We start from the raw sequence: 21,218 nt of genomic DNA on the forward strand, positions 1-21,218 counted from the left end.
GCAAAACCACCCGTATATACTGCCCAGGGACCTTGAGTGAACGGTTTTGTATAGTTTAGAGGTGGAGATTTCTGGTTTCTGTGGTTAAGGGACTCGGTATAAAGTTGAGGGACGGCCGGTGAACTTATTCCTTTCTTTTTTTCCGGTCCATTTTTCTCGGTCCAAGTGAGCCTTACGGTTCGGTTTGTCTCTCTCATGTTGTTCGCTGTGTTCTAATTTCCACTACGTACGGTACGACACAGCATGGCATCAGAATGGACAAGGGAAAATTACTTGCAATGGTAATAAAGCTAAGCTTCAAACACAGATTGTTTATGCACCAACAGGGTTCTCATTTAATCATTTTCTTTCTCACCTTCATCAAACCAAGTGTTATAAACCAAACAACCGTACAAACGCGTAACTCTATTCCTTCCTTTTGAGTAGCCACACAAAAATACAAATATATACTGTTATAGCGCTGGAAATTTTTGTTTTGAATGGCACCCCACCTTGACACATTACATACAGGAGACTATAACATCACACTCAAGTTGCTAACTCGTGCAAAGCGATACGATAAAACCCGTATTGGAGAACAAAAATAAATTTACATTCTCAACAGCAATTCCTACGAATGATTAACATGGATGGGAAAAGAATAACTACCAAGAATATACAATCGTGGAACTGAATGAACATCCTACCTTGGACTGTCCCAAGGAGAGGGCGGCTTGTTGTATGGAAAACCCTGAGAAGCGGATCCATGTCCTAAATCGAGACTGTGGAGTTGTTCCATCAGTTGCGACCTCCGCTCTTTGAAGAAGTCTAGCCTAGTTGTCAGTTCTACCAAAGTGGAGGAGGCCACCATTGGTTGCCTCCCATAATCAACACCCTGCCATACGATAAAAATAAGAACAATCTTCCTTTGGAGGATATTAGTAGTGCTAAATAGAGTGGCTGTGATTTCCCTAACCTCAGTAAACTTTGGGGCATTGATAGCCATAGCAGTGTTATCTGTTGGCATGCTCGTCGATGCCTCCATGCCTCTTGAATCGCTTGAAGATGCGTCCAAAGAGAGCTTGCGGGTGAGTGGCCTTGAAGAACCATAAGGTAGCACATGCTGCTTGATATTTCTCCACTGTGATGAGTCCACCGAGCTCTCCTGCCATGCCAAAATATGATCCGATGTTAGTCAGGGATACAATGCCAATATCAGATTAAAGCGAGTGTGTTTCCTTCAGTCCTTCTGGTGGAAACTCCTAACAATATTATCGTGCAAGAAATTGTTTGGGTACCACAACCCACACATCAAATTAGAGCAATTATTATTTGTTTAGGAGACATGATCAATAGCAGTAATATCCGTTTCCAAAACTGAAAATGAGTAAAAACTAATAAAACAGTATAATAGAGCATTCTTGTTATGCTGATGTGCACAGGGGTCAAGTTGGACCTGAAATTCAACACACCTCTGTGTTGTTATTAAGCTCACAATGTGTAGAGTAAATAGTTCTTAACAAACCTCATTTCTCTGCTTCTCTTGGTTGCAGAAGGCAAGGTTCATGTCGAATCCTGGCTGAACAAAGTTCCTGGCACCAATAAAATAGTCAAAATAAGATACTCCTAAATCATTAAGCTCAGTAAAGCATATCCAATATGTCTCGATACATTGAGCTATCAATTAGTACTGCACAGATTGTTTTCCAGTGAAATGTTGTCCACAATCAGATTTCAAGTAAGCATCAGTTGCAGCATAATTCTGTGGCTGCATACCTGCAGCCACTCTTTACAGAAATGGGGCCACTTGGATGAAACAGAACAATAAACACAATTACAGAAAATCAAAAGGTGCCAAACCTACTGAACTAGCAACATCCATCCGTATAAATAGCAGCAGTAAAAAAGAAAACAACAAAGTTGATTACTTACTGCTGCGAAAAATGGCCAGGAATACGGTGGTAACGATCATTTGCATCTACCATAGGGCCATACTGGTGTTGGCGCTGTTGGTTGAGTTGGAGATGAAGCTCTGCAACCTTCTGCTTTAACCTTGCAACATCAGCTTCAGCAAGAGCAATCTCCTCAAGTTCAGCTCTCGTCTTGAGAAAAACAATGAGTGAAAATGAGACTCCGTAAAGTAATTCCATAAAGTAGAGCGGTCACTAGAGGTACCTTCGTGTCCATAGCACGTGAACTAGAAAACTGACTGGAAGACATGCTCAATCCAACCTCCAATGCAGCTCTAAGATCTCTCTCTGCCTGTAGTTGCTCTTGCAACCTAGACACCTATCAATATCACACTTGTAGAAATTACTATCTGAATGTTTCAGTCACCATCAAATATATCACAAGTGTTCAGCCAAAACCAAATGTAAGGGAAAGTATCGTTTTGGTTCCTCAGTCTATGGGCTATGGGTAAAAGTGACTTTTGTGCAGGCATTATTTCATTTTAGTCCCTCAATTTTACAGCATTTCCAATGCAAGGGATGAAGGCAACCTCAGCAACAAATTAATCAAACTTATCTAGCCTCTGGGTCAGGGTTAAAAAAAACTGGTGGTAAGCAGTCCAGGTCCTGGGACTGGTTAGGGGATGCTCACCAACAGGAATGATGTTGAGATTATATTTATAATTTATAATTATTCTGACAGTTATCAGTGCAGTAAAATCCAGTAACCAGAAGGTTACTGTATTTCACTGATGAATGATAATACCAGGATTATTGATATTAGGAACCCTGATCTGATTCAACGATAAGCAAGGCCCAAGGAGCTATCAGTTCAAATGTCAACGAGGGGATCCAAGTCTCTGCCTGGACCTCATTCTGAATTGCTGGAAATCCAGGCAAGAACCAGGATTTCTGTGTTTTGCATGTAACTAGTGAACAGTGAGGCTTGTGATTGCTATTTTCAAGGAATATAGACAGTGCTGATGATTCAACGTGTAGAAAAAGAAGAGACAAGCTTCAAGAAACACACAAAATAAAAGGCAAATGAAAAGAACGCTAGCTGCACAATGTCAATAAAACTAGGCATTTTCCAGCAAACCAGTGGGATGTTGGATTTGAAAGAATTCTAAGATTCAGAACCTGCCTAAGGGACAAAAAAAAAGGGTATCTTTCCCCAATATACTATAGTAAAACATATGCACTTGACGACCAAGCAAATTTGATGGTACAAGGGAATGCAACATACATCCTGTTCCAGGGCCAAACGACGTTCATGCAGTGCTTGTTTCCTTCTTTCCAAACTTGCCTGTAGAATTGCATTACCCCTAGCCTGAAGCCACTCCTTGTTAGATGGCAAGCATAAAATAGAATATTCTTATGTGCATTTTCTTCACATACCTCTTTGGCAATTCTGTTCTGCAGATCATTCTTTGCTATTTCGAGCCTTTGAATAGCAAGCCTGGAAGTTTTTATTTGCAAAGCAAAATTACAATCAATTAATCTATGGTATGCATATTCAACAAATGAACAGCAGCAGCGTACAGTAGCAATATCAGCAACCAGGGAGTGTCCTTAGCAAGTTATTGATCCTTTAACTTCTCTGGATTAGGTTAGGCTTAGTTAGCAAGTTATGGATCAGTAAGTTAAAGGATTAGGTTAGGCTTAGTTAACAAACAAGTTATTGATCGATATAGGAAGGTTTGGGTGTTCAAGGTATTCCATTATGACGACTACTAAGACTTCTGTTTCAGCCTCATTCAAAACAATGTTAGACCCTAGGTTAATCCAACGTTTCTCCATTTGGATAGGGGAATTCCTATTAATCTATCGACAGCTTATTAGTTGGGAATATTAAATTGAGTTGTTAGGGGCATTATCATCCTTTTCAGCAGGCAACTAGGCAAGAAATGAAAATAGAAGTCCGTAGACTCTCCCTTCTCAGCCAGAGGCCTCAGTGCCTTGGCAGCAGCAATGGAGGGGGTCAAGGAAGGGCAAGTGCTAGAGCATTGGCAAACATTTCCACAGTCAATATAGAATGGCCTAATGCAATACAACTGCTCAGATTCACAACTTTAACAACTAAACTCAACGAAACAGCACTGTAAAGTGTAAACAAAAATGATTTGTTGGTGCTTTAGTGGCAAAGGGCTTACTCTTCTTCACCAGATGAGTCGACTGATTCAGAGTGTTGACTCTTTCTTGCCTGCATAAAACATGCATATAGAACTCAGAACAGAATAAGGTTTCTAATAATTCCAGAAACAACTTCAGGAACAATATGGAGCCAACTAAACCATAATTCGATGGAGTAGGAAGGTGGAACAGCAATGCACTATTAATACCCAGTAGCTCCAAAAAAAAGGCAGAAAAGAAATAAACATAGCTAGGTTTTTCTTACATTATTCCTCCCCCAGAAGTTACTGCGTTTCACATGTGGGTGAGATCCATTGATTTTGGCTGGCTGTCTGCTTTCTACAGAATATTCACCGCTGTGATTAGCCAAAGATATTCCAGGATCCAAAGAAGAAAGTATTTCTCCCATAGACAGTGGAGTCTCATGGCTAGATATTGGGTTAGAAGGATTCTTTTCACTCAGCAATGTTTCCATATATGCTGAACCATTTTCAGTTGAATGACTTTTTGGACCTTTGCTTAACTCAATCTTTACTTCCGCTGCCTTAGCATCTTCAGAACGTTCAGCATCTGAATCATCAGCATGAACAACCTGTTCAATCAGGTGAACATAAGAAATAAAGTATTAAGATTGGGACATTCAAAAGTACACAGAAATAAAATTAAAAATTGCCTCTCAACACAGTATTGAAGCTAGAAAGGGAAACGCACAAATGAGATACTCATATAACCTAGAAATACAACCACCAAAACTTCAAGACATTTCTTCCATGGAACAAGGTAATATTCTAAAGTGGAAGATCTATAGGCAGAAGCATTTAACAGAAGATGACAGCCTTCAGGGTTATATTACCATCAATATAACCATAATAGATCCATGCCGCAAGCTCTAATCCATAAAATACATGGAAGTGGAAATTTACAAGCATAACCCAGACTGGCATGATTAAATAATACTGCAAGATGATAAAAACAATAAGCAAGGGTTCTCAAAATATTGTTTATTAGTTTTTCTGAACCCAGGCAGTTTATCGCTTGGCGGGACATTGCTGGGTTCTAAGTTTGCATGCATTCAAACTCACTGGCTGACCAGGTCAAATGGTTTTGAGAAACCATATTTGTTCAGACCTAGCAACAAAGATTTCACCCGAGTCTTTCGTATCTGTAATGATATCTACTGGCAGGGGTCAAAATGGGTCATCCTATCATATCCTTTGGTCCTCCAAAAAAAACTACAACAATTACATTTAAATTACATATTCACAGTTTGCAGCTGAAAATGTACTGGTGTCCAAAAAACAAGTTCCTCATAGATGTACAACAACTCAACAGGAAGTCAGGAACTACTTTTAATGCCCTACTAGTTTTTATCTTCATTCTTAAGACCATAAAAAGGCATACTTATACATGTACAACAATAAATAACAGCAGTAATAACCAGATTAGAGATTTAAAAAGTAGGAAGCATATCAAAACCTTGTAGTCATAGAGGTCACTGCCAGCGTATCCACTGCTCTCACTCAGTTTTCCACTAAGTATTCGTTCTGCGCCATTCTCATCATCCATTTCCTGATCTACATCATTTTCAGCATCATGAAATCCATTACCCTTGACATCCAAATTTACATCATCTGTTGATGCCTCGCTACCGCTATCTTCAATTTGAGACTCTGGCGACAGGGAGCATCTAAGGTTGTGTTCACCCTGTAAGATATATAAATATGAATGATCAATAGATTAGTGTTGTCTTTATTTCTAGTTCACATTTCAAAATATGTTCTACACAGAAAAGAAAAAGGCATAGCTTCCAGCAGACAGATTCCAATGAAAAAGAATTAGCGCAACTGTTGATGTGAAGTATTGTTAGCTTTTCGATGGATAATGGTAATATCAACAGATTGTTCACAGAAAAGGTGAATCCACAAAAGGAGTTGAGAATCTTACATCAAATATACTCTCATATTCCTCTAAGAGAGTTGTGACAATGCCTTGAGCACTGTTAGCGGCATTTGCAGCAGCAAGAAGCTGTGCAGAATCATCGCCATCCATATCAAATACCTCATCCATTTCACATTCACCAGCAAGAAGTGGACGCAACAACAGAGGAGCCATACAGGCAGCAACTGCTGATGCTGTCATTCGGTTCTCGGAAGTATGAGAAGCGATAGTATACATCATTTTCAAAATTCTGCAAATAAAATCTCAATTAGAAAAAGGAGTTTTTGACATATGATTATTATCCAAATTCTAATTGATCAAACAAGACATCTAGATAAAGATTATTGAGGTGTTGCTACTTCAAACTTAAAATTCAACCAAGGCTAAAATAACCAGGTTAGTATATGCTCTATTCTGTAAGGGTTCCAAAAATCAAATTATGGAAGGTGCTCTTACGCTTCACCCTTTGAGAACCGCCACAAAGTTTGAAGCATAAGTCAAGGGTGGATTCCAACTACTTACCCTTCACTAGTGCTTCAAGATTTGTGTAACTTGTATTACAAAACATGAAAGCACTTGTAACAAGGTTTTTAACCCATAAACAGTATAAATCATTTAGCATAAGCTGGCGGACTTGAAGCCCAAGCGAGAGTAATAAAACTTCCTAGAACATTTAGATGCAATCCAGTATAACAAAAAAGAAAAACAGAAAAAAAAATTGATATGAGGAAAACCATGAAACTAACCTCTGCAGTAACCGCCGATTAGGCTCTGGAAATGTCTCAGCTATAGCTGAGCGCATAGCATTTATCCGAGCATCCTTAGTCTCCAACCCTAGGCAAGTAAAGCAGAATATAGACAGTTAGTCAAATAAAAAGACAGCAAAGGAAATGAGAAAGCATGTAAGATCTTAGCGATAAATGTACATCAACTAGCATCTTAGATGCTTGCCTAGATCAACTAAAATTCAGAGGCAAAGAATACACGGGAATAGAGGAGCATACTATGAAACTATATAGAAATATAATCATCGCCATACAAGGGGACATGCCAATGCCAGGCACTTTTGAGCAAAATAACTACATAATTCAAAAAGATAATTATCCCCATTTCCACAGTTATCTACAGACTTCCTGGAATAGACTGAGATGGAATTAAATTGTAAGTGATACACAACAGGACCCTAGGTGTGTTTCCTAGTATCCTATGCATATGTCAATACTCAACAGCGACGGAATATACTAGAGCAATATCACTTAGTTTAAACTGAATAGAACACTTACGAAAAGCTTCCAATAATGCTGTACAGCAGGAAGCAGGAACTGGAGAGGATGGTAGCTCTCGGAGAACATGCTGCAGAGATGTTTACATGAACATACAGTTAGTGATAGAACGGATTATTCAAGCTCCCAGCACAAAAAAGAAGAGGTACCGTGACAGAGTTACCTTTACACAATCACCAACAATGTGAGAATCTTCATCCGGTGCAAACTCCGTCCTTCCTGGTAGGGGATATAAACAGGCACAATAATGGAACCATATGCAAATTAATCAATAAGCGAAGACAAAAACAAAACAGAGCTACCAATACCATCAAATTAACAATACTAGTCATAGAATAAACTAAGAAATGGTTCAACCTTGCTCGTATTCCTGCAATCTCCTGTCAACCTCCTCTACATCTGCAGCCTGGCGTAGAATTCCTTCCACCTTTATCCCTACAAGAAAAGATTAACATAACTATTGTACATTGTACAGATGCTAAACTAGCAGTACTCCAGGTTCTAAAGATGGTGCTAGTTAAAAATTATTTGTGCACCCACCATATTTCTCAAGAAAACGCAGAGCTTTTTCTAGAAAAGAAGGGCTTCCATCAATATCCTCAAGTGCAAGAAGAATTGGCCTGCCAACAACTAACGACTTGATCGGCCTCTTCTCTCTCCCTGCAAATAATTGGAAAGGCATGAGTTAACAACAAACAAGGTTGTAATGTTTAGGAGAAGAAAAAAAAAATGAAATAGCATAAGTAGACCAACAATTTGGGATAGCTCCATCATATGTGTCAGTCGTTTCATTACGAAAGATCCCATTATGTCCCATCACAAGAGCTGCATTTGGAGCCTGCGCAAGAGCCTCTTCTAATGCTGTTTTCCACTCAAATAAATCTTCAGAAGTTTCTGCCTGTATTAAGCAAATATACAACATTCAGAAAATACTAATAAGGAGTAAGGAGCATGAACATATGTCTGATCATTCAATCTCTCATCTGTGTTGAGATGATCCAATTATTGAATAGGAAAGGAAAAACCATCTTACCTTAAGGGTGAATGCACGACCATCACGGCCATCTGGGAAAAGGACAGTCAATAACTTCTTGTCTTCTCTGACTACCACACTGCAAATGATAAGAGCTTTTAATACAGTATTATCTGTACATCCTAAAAGGGAAAAGAAAATCTCAAGAATGAGGTAAATACCTCCCAGAATTATTCAAGTCAATTCCTCCCAGAGTAACATTCACTTCACCACCTCTCTGGGGCAAGGTACTCTACAATGTCAACAAAAGGTTTATCAAGAATTAGGAAATGGTTGTTGTTACACAAGTTATAACTGCACTAGTGGGTGGGTGGGAGAGAGAAAGAAAGGACTCATTAAATAATTTAACTCAACTCCCTATCGAAAATAGAAAAGGAAATGCACATCAATTGGGAGAAAACAAGTTGTTCAAAACTTAAGACAGGAGAGCTTATATAACCAAAGCATGTTGTGTAATTGATTTGTTATGAGCACTAGATGTTGAAAACTCATGCATTTCAAAGTATTGCACACATGCGAAAAATGGGTCAAAAATTGAAACTATATACTATTAACTATCAAATTATCTGTGCACGGCAAGGTGGCAATGAACTTTTTTCTCCCTAGTAGGACTTGTCTTACAAGCAGAACAATTTATAGTAGTTTCAACAAATAAGAGTGATGGCACTTAAAGCCAAATAATCACATTCTGTGGTGGTTGTGCTTTTGCCGGAAAAAGTTCATATGCTATACTTCATCTATAACATCAACTAAATTCAGGGCTCTGAGAAACAAGTTATGCAAAGGTATACCAGGCTAATTATTGACTTCTCAAGCAGAGGAAACATATAATGATAGAAATACTAACAGGATCACTCTTGAAGAAAACCAATGATGTTCGTGTGAGGATGAACCACCGTTTTTTCCATGATTTCCACCCAATTCCTGAAAATTATATATAAAAAGAGTTTTATTTACTGTAGAAGAATATGATATCATATTAGAAAGTTGTAGAAGACATACCAAAAATAGACAATGTGATACTGACTCACAACACATGATTTAATTCAAATATGAAAGGGTGATTTTGGTAGATTAACTAAATTACAATTCGTAGGAATCAATCTGCTCAGGAAAATCATGATTCAGCTGGCAGGAGTCATATTTGGCACTCTAATTGAATTTCTGAGGCATAAGGCAATCCAAACTATCATTTGGTTTGGATTTTGGAGCCTTCCCCATGGCAACAGGTTTATCTTTCCCACGTAAGTTGGTGACAAAGGCATGATACAAGCATATCTAACTTTGAGAAAAGTTATTCTCTAGATAATTCCTGGATTCGTATAGTTCCTTTGTGCGTACATGATTGCTAGCAAGATACTTCAACCTGATTAACCTATGTTGGAAATTACAGAACATATGTTCCTCCCCCTTCGCTTATAATCCAAGAAACCAAGAAATAATTAATATCACAAAAAAGAAGAATATTATGGCATCCTCTATATAATCATGGTGTCGGCGTTCATCACCAAAAATATGTGAGTGCCTCAATTCTTTGAAGAATTCAAACAGAGACACAAGAGAAAATGGGAATATTTGGACTAACTTTACATGTTTACATCACATAAACGGCCTGAAACAACTTATGATACATGTGACAGAGGTAGAGAGCAAGAATGTACCCTTTGATGAAATGAAGAGAGGTCCACTCTTGAAAACCTGGTTAGCACACTAGTTGACATCAGAAATGTGAACAGGACAATAATATTAAATGTACTAAGAGATTGCAATACCTAGCAAGTACGTAATATGTATATAGACAAACATTCAAAATTCATAGTAGATGAAATGGAAAGGAATTGTATATGTATATCCGATACATGACCACGTTGTTAATTAACTCTTGTGTGTTCAACTCTAGTGCTAACTAAAAGCATACTGCTTTATGCTCAACATGATGAATAAAAACAGTTCCAAGAATTCCCAAATTAATTTTCTGGAGAAAATCACTGTGCATGGACCTAACAAAGTGAATATGATTAGGTTTTCATTACTAAAAGTTGCATCCTGTGATGTCATGATAACAAAATTAGTGTTGATGGTAATGTCATAGTAGTATTGGAATTTGATCTTCTAAATATAGACGAGGTGAGCGCAGCAGGTAGAATGTAGATTGATGCTAAGATGTCTATTTCTATCTTGCTTTATCAAGAGTTAGGGCTTGGGGAACTGAACTACTGAAGTTGATCAATTTACCATGTCATCTGATCTGAGTTTACATGCATGTTTATTTACAATTTACTAATGTAATGGGAAGCCACGCAGAAAGCTTAAGCACATTCATGAAATGCATATGCTAGACATCAAACCATTTAGAATTCCCCAAATCTAGTTTCACGAAATAATAGATGTATCTGCATGTGTAAGCTTCCTAAAGTCTACTCCCTCCTTGTGCTGACAGCTGATCATCTTCCAACCAGATATTATTTCTTCCTTTCTTACCTGTGCACCGCTCCACCCTGCTCTTATCATTTTTGCTCCAAATTATCCTTCACGGTTACCATGCCACAAATCTCCCACCCTCAAATTCTCTCTCCACTCGGCCCCAATTCACGCGTGTCACCATCACGTCAAACCCCACGCAACATCTGACACACCATTCAGCCGTAATCAGAGCCAATCTCAGGTCAAAACCAGGCAAGCTTCACGATGCCCCCATCGACATTCGGCAAGCATCAAAACCTCCACAAATGTAGTTACATTTCCTTATCCATTGCATGTTCCGGTGATTATCCTAAGCTGCATTGCCAGCACCCCGCCAGTATGACCATCGGTATGAAGGAAATCGAAGCTCGTGGGAGCCCCCCAAAAAAGGGCAGCTCATCTGATGCAACCCGACTGAAGTCGAAACCTTCCTATTAATAGCAGCTACGCAGCATCTCCTTGCCAGCAATGCCAGTCTAGAGCAGAAGCTTGCGGCGGCCGCTGAACCCCCTATGAGGTCCAAATTATAGAGCCGCGGGAACACGAAACCGAGATGCCCGTAAGCATCAGATACCAAAACCCACCCCAAAATCCCCCAAGCCACCACCCGCGCATCACGCACGCAAGGAAGCTAGCTAGCTACTCCTAGCTAAGCCCAGTCCACACGGAGAGGAGAGGCGACGCGACGTGAACGCACCGTGTTCCCGCTGGCCGCCGGCGCGCCCGCCCGCTGGTACCGGTCGAACGCCCCGCCCGCCGCCGGCGCGGACGACATCCCTTCCTCCCTCCCACCACCTCAGATCGGGCCCGCTCACCCGCGCTACAGCGGCCGCAGCCGCCGCCGCATTGGATCCGGCCGACGCGTACGGATCCGCTCGGGGCGCGCGGATGGCTCCGCCCCGGCCCCGGGGGGAGGTGGCCGCGACGGAGTGGGGTCTAGGTCTAGGGTTTGGGTTTTAGCGCGGCGGTGGCTCGCCGTCACAGGAAGGATTCGGGCGGCGGCGGCGGCGACGGGGGAGGGAGGAAAGCGAGGCGGATGGATGCGAAGAGCGAAGGGAGAGAGAGGGGGAGGGGAGTAGGATGCCGTTGTGTTGTGTGTGATGGGGCGCTGCGCTGCTGCTTCCGCTTTGGCAGCTGGCTTCGCTTTGGAGCCTTTTGCTCGCCTCGTGTGCGTGCTGCGTTGTAATCGTATCGTACGCCTTGTCGAGCAAGTAGTAGTAGCGAGTAGCCGACGAGTTTACTACACTGGTTGGTAGGTGATGGTTTGGTTTGGTTGATGTGGGTTTTAGCAGCTTACGCTGCGCTGCTATAGTGTGAATCGACTGTGATCTCGGCGATTCTATTATATGTATTAAAATAGATGTAATTTAATTAAAAACAGGTGTCACTTGTCGCGAGGGATACTAGCATTGTATCATTCAGATAACCTTCACAATTAATGTTGATGGGTATTATAACGCGACTTCGCCGAATCGCAATTAGGAAAGGTTGGATTCAAACACGGCCTAATATAGATGTCGGTTTTATGCTCCACTCAATCCTCTTAAACCATTATTCGATCTATACTCGCACCGAAGTTGGTTTAAGAAGATCTAGTTTTTAAAATGAAGGATACTATAAGAGGATTTAGTTATAAAGAGACTTGTGGGATGGCTCTTTTATTTTATCTCAAAATTATAGCATCCTTTCACCATTGATTTTTTTTCCATATCCAATCTTATTTATAGGATTGCGGGTGTTCTTGAACACCTAGGTTTCTACAAGATTTTGTGCATTGATTACTTTATTTCTGTCTCACTCATGTTGTGACTACGTTCTATGATCCAATGTCAATCACAGAGGTATGAAAATGTAAATGTGTAACGAGCCAAGACCATGACAACGACACAAATGAAAGGAACGCAACAAAAATCTAATCAATGTTAGCAATCAAAAAGTACGTTGATGTACCATTAATGATTCTTATGAAGTAGGGAGGAAAATGTAGGTGCACTAAATGTTAATGTTAGGAATTGCCAATTTATTGGTTAGTATTTTGTGCTTGTAGTTGTAGGACAACGATGGTGACTCAAGAAAATTTATATGAAAAACCAGTGAAAATCAAATCTAAAAGTTCTCCAAATTTATATAAAAAATTTATAAAGATAAGTATAAGCGTGAACTACATTACCACGAAATCTCAAGTCCAAATTTAACTTTATTTTAAAGGAAAAAACAAATTTTGAGCAAATAGTAGGGCACTATGTATTAAGGTAATCTATTCATGACTACTTATATACTCCCTCCATCCCAAAATAAACTAACCTCGTACCGGATATACCGGATATGACACATCCTAATTTACTTATCACTTATTTTGGGAAGATCTTTTGTCATTACTAACGACCAATTTATATTGTTAAGATAGGTCCTGGAAAAAAAAACTACTACTACGTAGATAATAGGAAACGTGCAAATATTCATTAGGTTTTCTTTTCCTATATAACATTATTATTTATTACATTTTATTAGCACGTTTTTACATGTCATCAAAATTTATGACTACGTGTGCTGGGTTATCTAGAAACTTTCAATATATCTATTTTTCCTACATTATTTTCAATATAAAATAAGAAAGGCCACTATGCCACTTCCTTCGTCACAAAATATATCAACTTACGATTAATACTCCTTATGGGGCATCATCTATTCGTACAAATCTGAGACTTATCAAGTGCAGTACTAACATGACAGAGAACGGAAAAAAGAAAAAGACATTTGCAGATTATTAAACCCTCTAATAAAGTGTTTGGTGCCGATTTTTTGTTTGATTAAAAGTGGGCAGTTGCTGGCAGGCTGGCTGGCTGGCTGGATGGATTGTTGGGCCGTACGTTGCGCCGCGCCAATGGCCCGTGGGGGTCACCACCACTACCTTCTCCCTTTCCCTTTTGTTTTGTCCTCTCCTCAGCTTCTTTGTCCCTTTGCTCGTTTGCTCGCCTAGCTAGCAACTCCGGCCGGTGGCGGCCACCGGAACCGGCCGGAGGCGCCGGCCGGCATGCCGGACCACACTCGCCGCCGCATCGTAGGCGCTGGATGCTGCCACATGTCATGCTGAATCTACTTTTGTTTGCTCTTGGTTCATTTCAGACGGTACGTGTGTGCACCACACCTCTGCATATGCATGTTATAAGACGATTTGATCTGTCGATGTATCGATTAGATTCGGTAATAACATCTATATAAATTTAGTTAGATACATGAAACAAATACATGTATCCATATATGAATCTATTAAAAACACCGAAACATTTTATGATGTGAAATAGAGGAAGTACTGAATCATTTTACGTTATTTTTAGTTGTCTAAATAGAGGAAGTACTGAATCATTTTACGTTATTTTTAGTTGTCTAGGTTTTTCCTCATGGTGCGGTCCAAATGAGAGTAGAGAAATACGACCAAATGAGAGTAGAGAAATACGATAGCTTTGGTTGAAATTAATCGGTGGTATGGTCACTTTGTGTGTTGATTCTCTGATCGGTTAGAGACCAATGTTGGTTGGTACTAAGTACTACATAATACAGTTTATGCTTGTCTCGATTAGTTCTTTTTCTGTTCATCGTTGGCTCCTTGTTGTCCCGAAGTGAAATGTCAACTTTCTAAGAGAAATAATGAGCTCACAAACATCATTCAGACAACGAAAAGAAATGCATACATGATACATGCAAGAAAAAGCATGGAAAGCTAAGTTAGATGGTATAATTGCCATGTGAGTACTCGCTTTGAACCTTTTTGCGAAAAATCAGGATCCAAAATGACTTTTGCAGTTTTGCTCTCGCCTCCCACAAGAGGGGGAAAAAAGGTTTGCATTTTGTTGTATTGAAAACAACAAATTCTAGTACATTAATCATGCATCAACAACAACCAATGACCAACCTGGATCTTAATGTCTCTCCCACACACACACAGAGAAAGAGAGGGCATTAACATCTAATTAACTTCTATAATGTTTCAGTAAAATTTTATTTCTACATACACTTAGTACTAGTACATGTCAATCGGCAAGTGCATCACATGGTGCCATTAATCTCGACCTATCCATAGTATCCAGGGAGGACCAGGATGCAGCCACCATATTAGCTTATTTTGTACTTCATCTGTTTCATAGTATAAGTTATTTTAGCATTTTTCACATTCATATTAATGTTAATGAATCTAGATAGATATATATATGTTTAGATTTATTAACATCATATAAATATGAGAAATATTAGAATGACTTACAGTGTGAAACGAAGGGAGTAGTACAGGAGATCATAGCTGAGCTTAATTACCCGTTTCAGTTACGACGTAGTAACTGCGGCGTACTGGTCATCAGCGTTAATTCGCTGATCGATGCATCCATCCGAGGTACTACAAAAAAAATTGTCCCGGCAAGAATGCCATGAATGAGTTCTGGGTCCATCTTGTTTTTTTGGTCTTGGACCCGCGTGTAGCTCTGGCAATGGGACTACATGCCAACTATACGGATGCAAATGCGAGCTGAATAATAATGCCCTTCCTTGTACGGTTTGGTAAGGCTCCTTAGTACGGTTTGGTCGCCTCGTGTTCGGTGTTTATCACACGGCAAAAACAATTTAGTACAGTTATATTGTTCGTAAAAGTAATATCTCTATTATTATAAAAACACGGTTGCTCTCCTTTTTCCTGTCAAATTATGGACACAAGTACACACAACCACCCATTCTCAATAAAACTAGAAAAGACAATCAAGTGGGTTGGTTAGAAAAAAAACAATTAATTGTTTTTTAAAAAATATTGAATCATGTCCTATTTTTAGGCCCTTGCAATGTATCCCAAATAGGTCTGTGCATCCTCAAAACCGTACTTTTGCCACGGTTTCGTTTGGCGTTACAGTTAACTATGATAATTTACTAGAATTAATTTAGATATTTTATAGCTTCATTCTTTCTTCAGCTTATCAGCCGTAACCAAAATTTAAATATTTAAAGTCGATTTTGATTTTTTATTACGGTTTATTTTTTTTACATTAACTTTTAAGTCATTAACAACGCATATATAAAATTTTGACTCAAATTAGTTTTTATCATTAATAAATGATAGCGCCTACAATCATCTTGAAGCGAAACGATGGGGCTATAATATGTTTGGCAAACTGTTTTTCTTTATTTTAATTTGCAAGCTAGTATTATTGTCTTTCGAAGATATGAACAAACAGTAGAGAGATGACAATATTTTTTAAACTTTCTTTAAAATAAATTCTCTCAAAAAAAATTCTCTCAAAACTTGCATCCAGATGGCAACCTTTTGCCTTGGTAAAAGGATGCTGCCATGCCGTTAAAAACCATGGGCGTGGCACCAATTTGACCAAAAGATCTTTTTAAATTAAGTTTCAGAAGTTTTATTTTTAAAAATTTAAATTAAAAGGTTTTTTCTTTTGAAAAATACTAGCAATAGCCCTGTAGCATGGAGGACCCCTCTGCCGTTACAACATAGGAGCGACAAATTGCCAGTTCAACTGAACTAAATTACCCTTTGAACTCAAATAGAAATTGCTTCAAAGGTCTTGATATACCACTGAGAATAATGGGCATCTTCTTGGTTATTTCAATTCTTTTAACAAAGCCATGCCAGGGACTGTACTATCAAACAAACAAAGTGATTTTATAGACTGATTATGAGGGGTAAATTATACATCAAGGTAACTCTTTATGCTGTTGCTGTTGGAATCAACTCGATGGAGAGAGACCATAGACACTGGACTTAGAAACTCTCCTCCCTCTGAAAAAGTATCGAACCAATCATAACTGCGATTCCAGTCACCGCAATTGTGAAGAGCAGACGCTTGTGCTGTGCACCATGCATAGGCCGTGGCGGTCTTACTGGTGGAGGAGGACGCACTTCTCTCTCTGGAATGATTCTGGCACTGAAATTTGAAGCATCTTATCAGTACAAGATTTGTAGTACTTCACATTTGGACTAGTAAAATTGCTAGTAGCATCTTGCTAATCATGAAAGGTATAAACAAGAATCATCAGGATACAAAGCACCAGTTCCATTACTCTGATACACATTATCATCTTGAAAGAAGTGGGAAACATCTAATTGAATGATTGAATGAATCTGACCTACATTGACTAAAGAATGCAGGGATCAAGGCTCAAATGCTAAGTGTATATAATTTGCATATAATAGATTGCAATAATTTAGCTTGAGAAAATCTACCTTCACTGAAAATGAACAGTCAAAGAAGTATGCAACTCTCGTATTAAAATGATAAGAATTATACATTACATCATACCAAGGTTACATTAACGATAAAAATTCAGCATGTGTTAAGAGAAACGCCTAAGATTTTACCTTGATGTCTGTGCAGAAGCATTTGCATTTGCATGACACTGTATTTCATGTCCAATCCATTCACGTAGTCTAACATACTTCTTGCATGTTTGACAAAATTCTGTTCGGTTTCCGCATACATCCTGCATCTCAAACTAGTACGATTAAAACATATATCTACGACTTAAAAAAAAGATGTATTCCTTACATATTGTGTGTATTATAAGATATTTGGTTGATGCCATATAGTCTTGTGTATAATTTTCAGAATTAAGGGCAATTATTTTTGCAATTAGCTCTAGATCTTATAGTATATTACTTGTTATAAATCGAAGGCACGGGCATACTGTTAGTAAAAAAATAAAAAAAAAGAGATTGTTTCAAGGTAAACAAAAAAACAGCACCTGATGTTCATGAAGCTCAACCGCAGGCAACTCAAACTCACAATATTCACATGCAACAATCCTTTGTGGGCACTGTTCACTTTTATGAAGATCCCAGATCTCGCGTGTTACAATTTCCTTGCAAAGAGTGCAATTTACCTGTATGTAACATGATTAGAGTGAGCATACATTGCCGAAAAATACAATTGCTGTACAGATCATGGAACATGTAAATTCTAATCTTCTTACTATGGTATATAGAATTGTAATGTAGCATTAGTTCCTGGTTTCAGTTGGTATGCAAAAATATCATGCATTTGGCAAACATAACAGAACGTGTATCCAATTTGTACGTACAACAAAAAGTTTACAGGCTGATGATGGTTGGATGAAGCATAGCAACCACAACCATGGTGTATGGGGTTTGTGGTGTGCAATTAGTAATTCCACAAAAAAAGCCACACTGTCCCACCATCAACCAGCATGCCACAGTGCTTCCCTCTTGCTCTACCCTTCCCTTTCTTTTCCTTTGTAATGAGACTCTGGATACAATCCAGGAAACGCTGCTGATGCCTCATATCCTTGGTGTGGTGGCTTCAAATAGCAAAGAGACAGCAGTGGCTTCAGCGAGCAACATGTGAAGAAATTATGGTGGTGACAGACATACTGACACAAGAAGCAACAGCTGTAGCTACAGTTCATGCTCCCTCTTCCCTTCCCCTACTCTCTGCCCCTTGGTGCATAGGGTCACTGATTTGGCCAATTCGTGCAGTTCAGGTGTCGTTCCACAAGATCCTAAAGTCGCAGGCATAATGCAATTCAGTTCGTGCAATTGAACATGTGGCCTCATGGCATGATTTTGGTAGCTATTGAACGAAAATTGTTCTTGTTTATAACTGTAAGCCTAACACATTTAGTTATTATTATTGCTGCATGCTTTGCTTGCTTCAAAAACCAGTAATCCCTCTACGGAAAGAGTTTAAGAATATTAAAGCTTATTGTGAGGAGTAAATATGTACCTAAAATGATCAATTAAATTATAGGTTGGAGATCTCATCATCCAACTATGGCAGTGATATATTCAATAGCGGAGGCAATCTCATGTTCATCTTTACTACTTTAAAAGAGTGTAGTGGTGACGGTGAATTCGAGTCTACACATTACAAAAAACTACTCCATCAATCCACCTCTTCTACCTATGAAGCTCGAAGCTACCATGTAGCCGGAAAATATGAGATGGAATAACAGAACCACCCTTTGATCCAACATGTAGAGAGTACCCAGAAGTTACTTTGAAACTCCAACATGTAACTGGAGATGTAGATGCACAACTACAAAAAAACTCCAGGGTTACTCTGCTACAGAAATACTCTCTTGATTATAATTAAATATTAGAAAATTACCGTGCACTTTGAAATAGTTCTTTTATGTTGGTTGGGAGATTGTTACCTTTGCAGCGCATGGGCATTTGGCTAGTAACTAAGTTTTCACGCCAATGACCAATGGTAGTAAGCAATTTGGTATGTAACTATGTATACATTAAATTTTGCACGTTCATTCATGGATAATTGTGCCACGAGATAGTGGAAGCCGTATTTTTCAGGAGTTAATGACAACTGCAGGTCCCACTAACAGAGTTACAGAGGAGATGCCAGATGTGCAGGGATCTTCTCTCTCTGTTTTTCTTTTTCACGAAGGGAATCCAGAACATGGGCCACTATCAAAACCTATTTCAGTTTTGATTATGTAACAGAGAAATAGGCTATATTCCCCTTTTAAACTAAAAAAAGATTAATCACATCCCTCGAGTTGCATCAAGTAATACAACTTTCTAAGAGTACCACAAAAGAAAGTCCTAATTGGTGCAGTCAACTGTCGAGTGCCAACATATTGCTCACCTGGGTCCTAAGATAAATAAACAGATAACACTGAAATGGAAACATCCCAAGCAAATCACAAGTATGGTATAATGTTTTGAAAGCCCAAAACTCAAGATTTATGATGAGGTTTTGAACATACTGGAGCATGGCTTTCATTGAAGTGCTCGTCCATAAGCTTTCTGGCCACCATTTCTCCACAGTGTTCACACTTTTGAAGGTTACGAGCGCAGTGTGCCGAATGTAAGTCAATGTTTGACGATGGAATTTCTCGCTGGCTGAAAAAGAAAGAACACGTAAACAAAACTAAAATTTGTATCTACCATCCAACATGGCAAATGAAGAATGGGCATGATGCTCATGAAATCAGCACTGCACCACATATCATAAATTGTGTTGAGCTAGCCTTGACCAAGGGTAGCAGGTAGAAAAATTCTGAAAACTACAACTAATATCATGCATATTTTTTTTATGAGATTAGAAACAAACCCAGAAAGTGTAAAAGCAAGCAAACTGTATATCGCATTAATACAAAGAAATGCATCGGAAGTGCTCTGGTACTAAATATGCCAAACGACGATCCATTATTATCCATTTGGTTTCTGCAAATAGCACTGGGCTAGTTTGATGAAACAATGGTCTACAAACCCAGTGCAAGCACTATCCCCAGTTCCCGTAAGCGCATTAACCAAGCATAAAATGAGCTCCGTTCTCCTCAAACCAAATTAGTGGGTTCTAACGGAATCAGTGCTACCTCAGTTCAATTGTAAGGGTATGCAGTTTCTTCTGCTGAGTGCTAACAATTCCAGATAAAAGTCCCAGCAACAATAAATTTTGCTCTCTATGAAAAAAAAAACACTTACTCGTAATTACAGCCTATGTACTTTGTTTCGTAGACCAATGAATAGATTCTTCCTCAATTATTTTAGGAACACGATACTATAATTGTCTGATGAACTTCGATCCATTACATTGCAACGATGGAGAAGCCTCTATTCAATCCCGATAGCGCAAACGCTCATCGAATCGATCGGATCCTCATCCTCAGCTCAGATCCACTCCCACACGAGATCAAAAAACGAATCAGAGCAGCAGCCTCGCCCTCACCCCCACCGACACGCACAGACACGCCACATGACAGGGAAAAGCAACAAACAAACCGAACCGAACCGAGAGAGGGAGGTGGGGCGGGGGGGATCGCGCCGCACGAACCAGTGGGCGCAGGTGGATGTGGCGGCGGCGGCGGCGGCGGCGAGGGCCGCGGAGGGATCGGAGCCGGCGTCGGCCGCTGCTGCTGCTGCCGCCATATCGCCCCTTCGCTGTGAATCCGCCTCGCCGCTTCCTGGCCGGCGCCGATCGAGCAGCCGGCGGCGGAGACGACGACGACGCGCGCGGGGTGGGTGGTGGCGCGGCCGGAGGATTCGAGGAAGATTGGAGGGGAGGAGGAGTTTGGTGGAGGTGGAGGAGAAGACGAGGCGAAGGGAAGGCGAGAGAGGAGAGGAGAGGAGAAGAGGGGAGAGAATTTATGAGGGGGGGTAGATGGATCATATGGAGGCATGCTTTAATTACAATCGGGGATTTCGGATGGTCGGTCTGAGGCCTGAACAGTGAATACACACCACCAGCACCACCGCCCATGCGTGCGTGCGAGCGTGGAATTACTGTCACTCACTTGGAGGACCATTTCAGGGAGGCATATCAACCATTCTCGTCCAACTGTTAAAGACACACTCTATCTTTTTATCTTTGATAAAAAATTAAACTGCTTTAAGTTTGACTAAATTTATAGAAAAAAATAATATTTTCAACCCAAAACAAATTTATTATAAAATATATTCAATTA

General features: G+C 39.6%; 2 protein-coding genes across 2 annotated transcripts; both read right to left on the reverse strand.

Annotated features, from left to right (window-relative positions):
* Positions 1-328: 328 nt before the first annotated feature.
* On the reverse strand, positions 329-11,923 carry LOC127767972 (rho GTPase-activating protein 7-like). The gene is made up of 22 exons (XM_052293466.1): positions 11,476-11,923; positions 9,977-10,013; positions 9,163-9,239; positions 8,477-8,547; positions 8,316-8,394; positions 8,036-8,180; positions 7,823-7,942; positions 7,640-7,717; positions 7,446-7,501; positions 7,283-7,352; positions 6,746-6,833; positions 6,006-6,249; positions 5,538-5,765; positions 4,327-4,653; positions 4,082-4,131; positions 3,327-3,387; positions 3,175-3,258; positions 2,155-2,268; positions 1,912-2,081; positions 1,505-1,571; positions 956-1,144; positions 329-874 (listed from the first exon to the last, which is right to left on the reverse strand). The coding sequence occupies exons 1-22, from the start codon at positions 11,551-11,553 to the stop codon at positions 683-685; spliced, it is 2,625 nt and encodes an 874-aa protein (XP_052149426.1). The 5' UTR covers positions 11,554-11,923; the 3' UTR covers positions 329-682.
* Positions 11,924-16,295: 4,372 nt separating this feature from the next.
* Positions 16,296-20,907, reverse strand: LOC127767979 (uncharacterized). The gene is made up of 5 exons (XM_052293478.1): positions 20,588-20,907; positions 19,518-19,653; positions 17,520-17,657; positions 17,137-17,258; positions 16,296-16,702 (listed from the first exon to the last, which is right to left on the reverse strand). Exons 1-5 carry the CDS (start codon positions 20,680-20,682, stop codon positions 16,540-16,542), a joined length of 654 nt encoding a protein of 217 aa, XP_052149438.1. The 5' UTR covers positions 20,683-20,907; the 3' UTR covers positions 16,296-16,539.
* Between the last annotated feature and the right edge of the window lie 311 nt (positions 20,908-21,218).

This window comes from Oryza glaberrima, chromosome 3 (assembly GCF_000147395.1).
Source record: "Oryza glaberrima chromosome 3, OglaRS2, whole genome shotgun sequence".
In the NCBI taxonomy this organism is placed as follows: domain Eukaryota; kingdom Viridiplantae; phylum Streptophyta; class Magnoliopsida; order Poales; family Poaceae; genus Oryza; species Oryza glaberrima.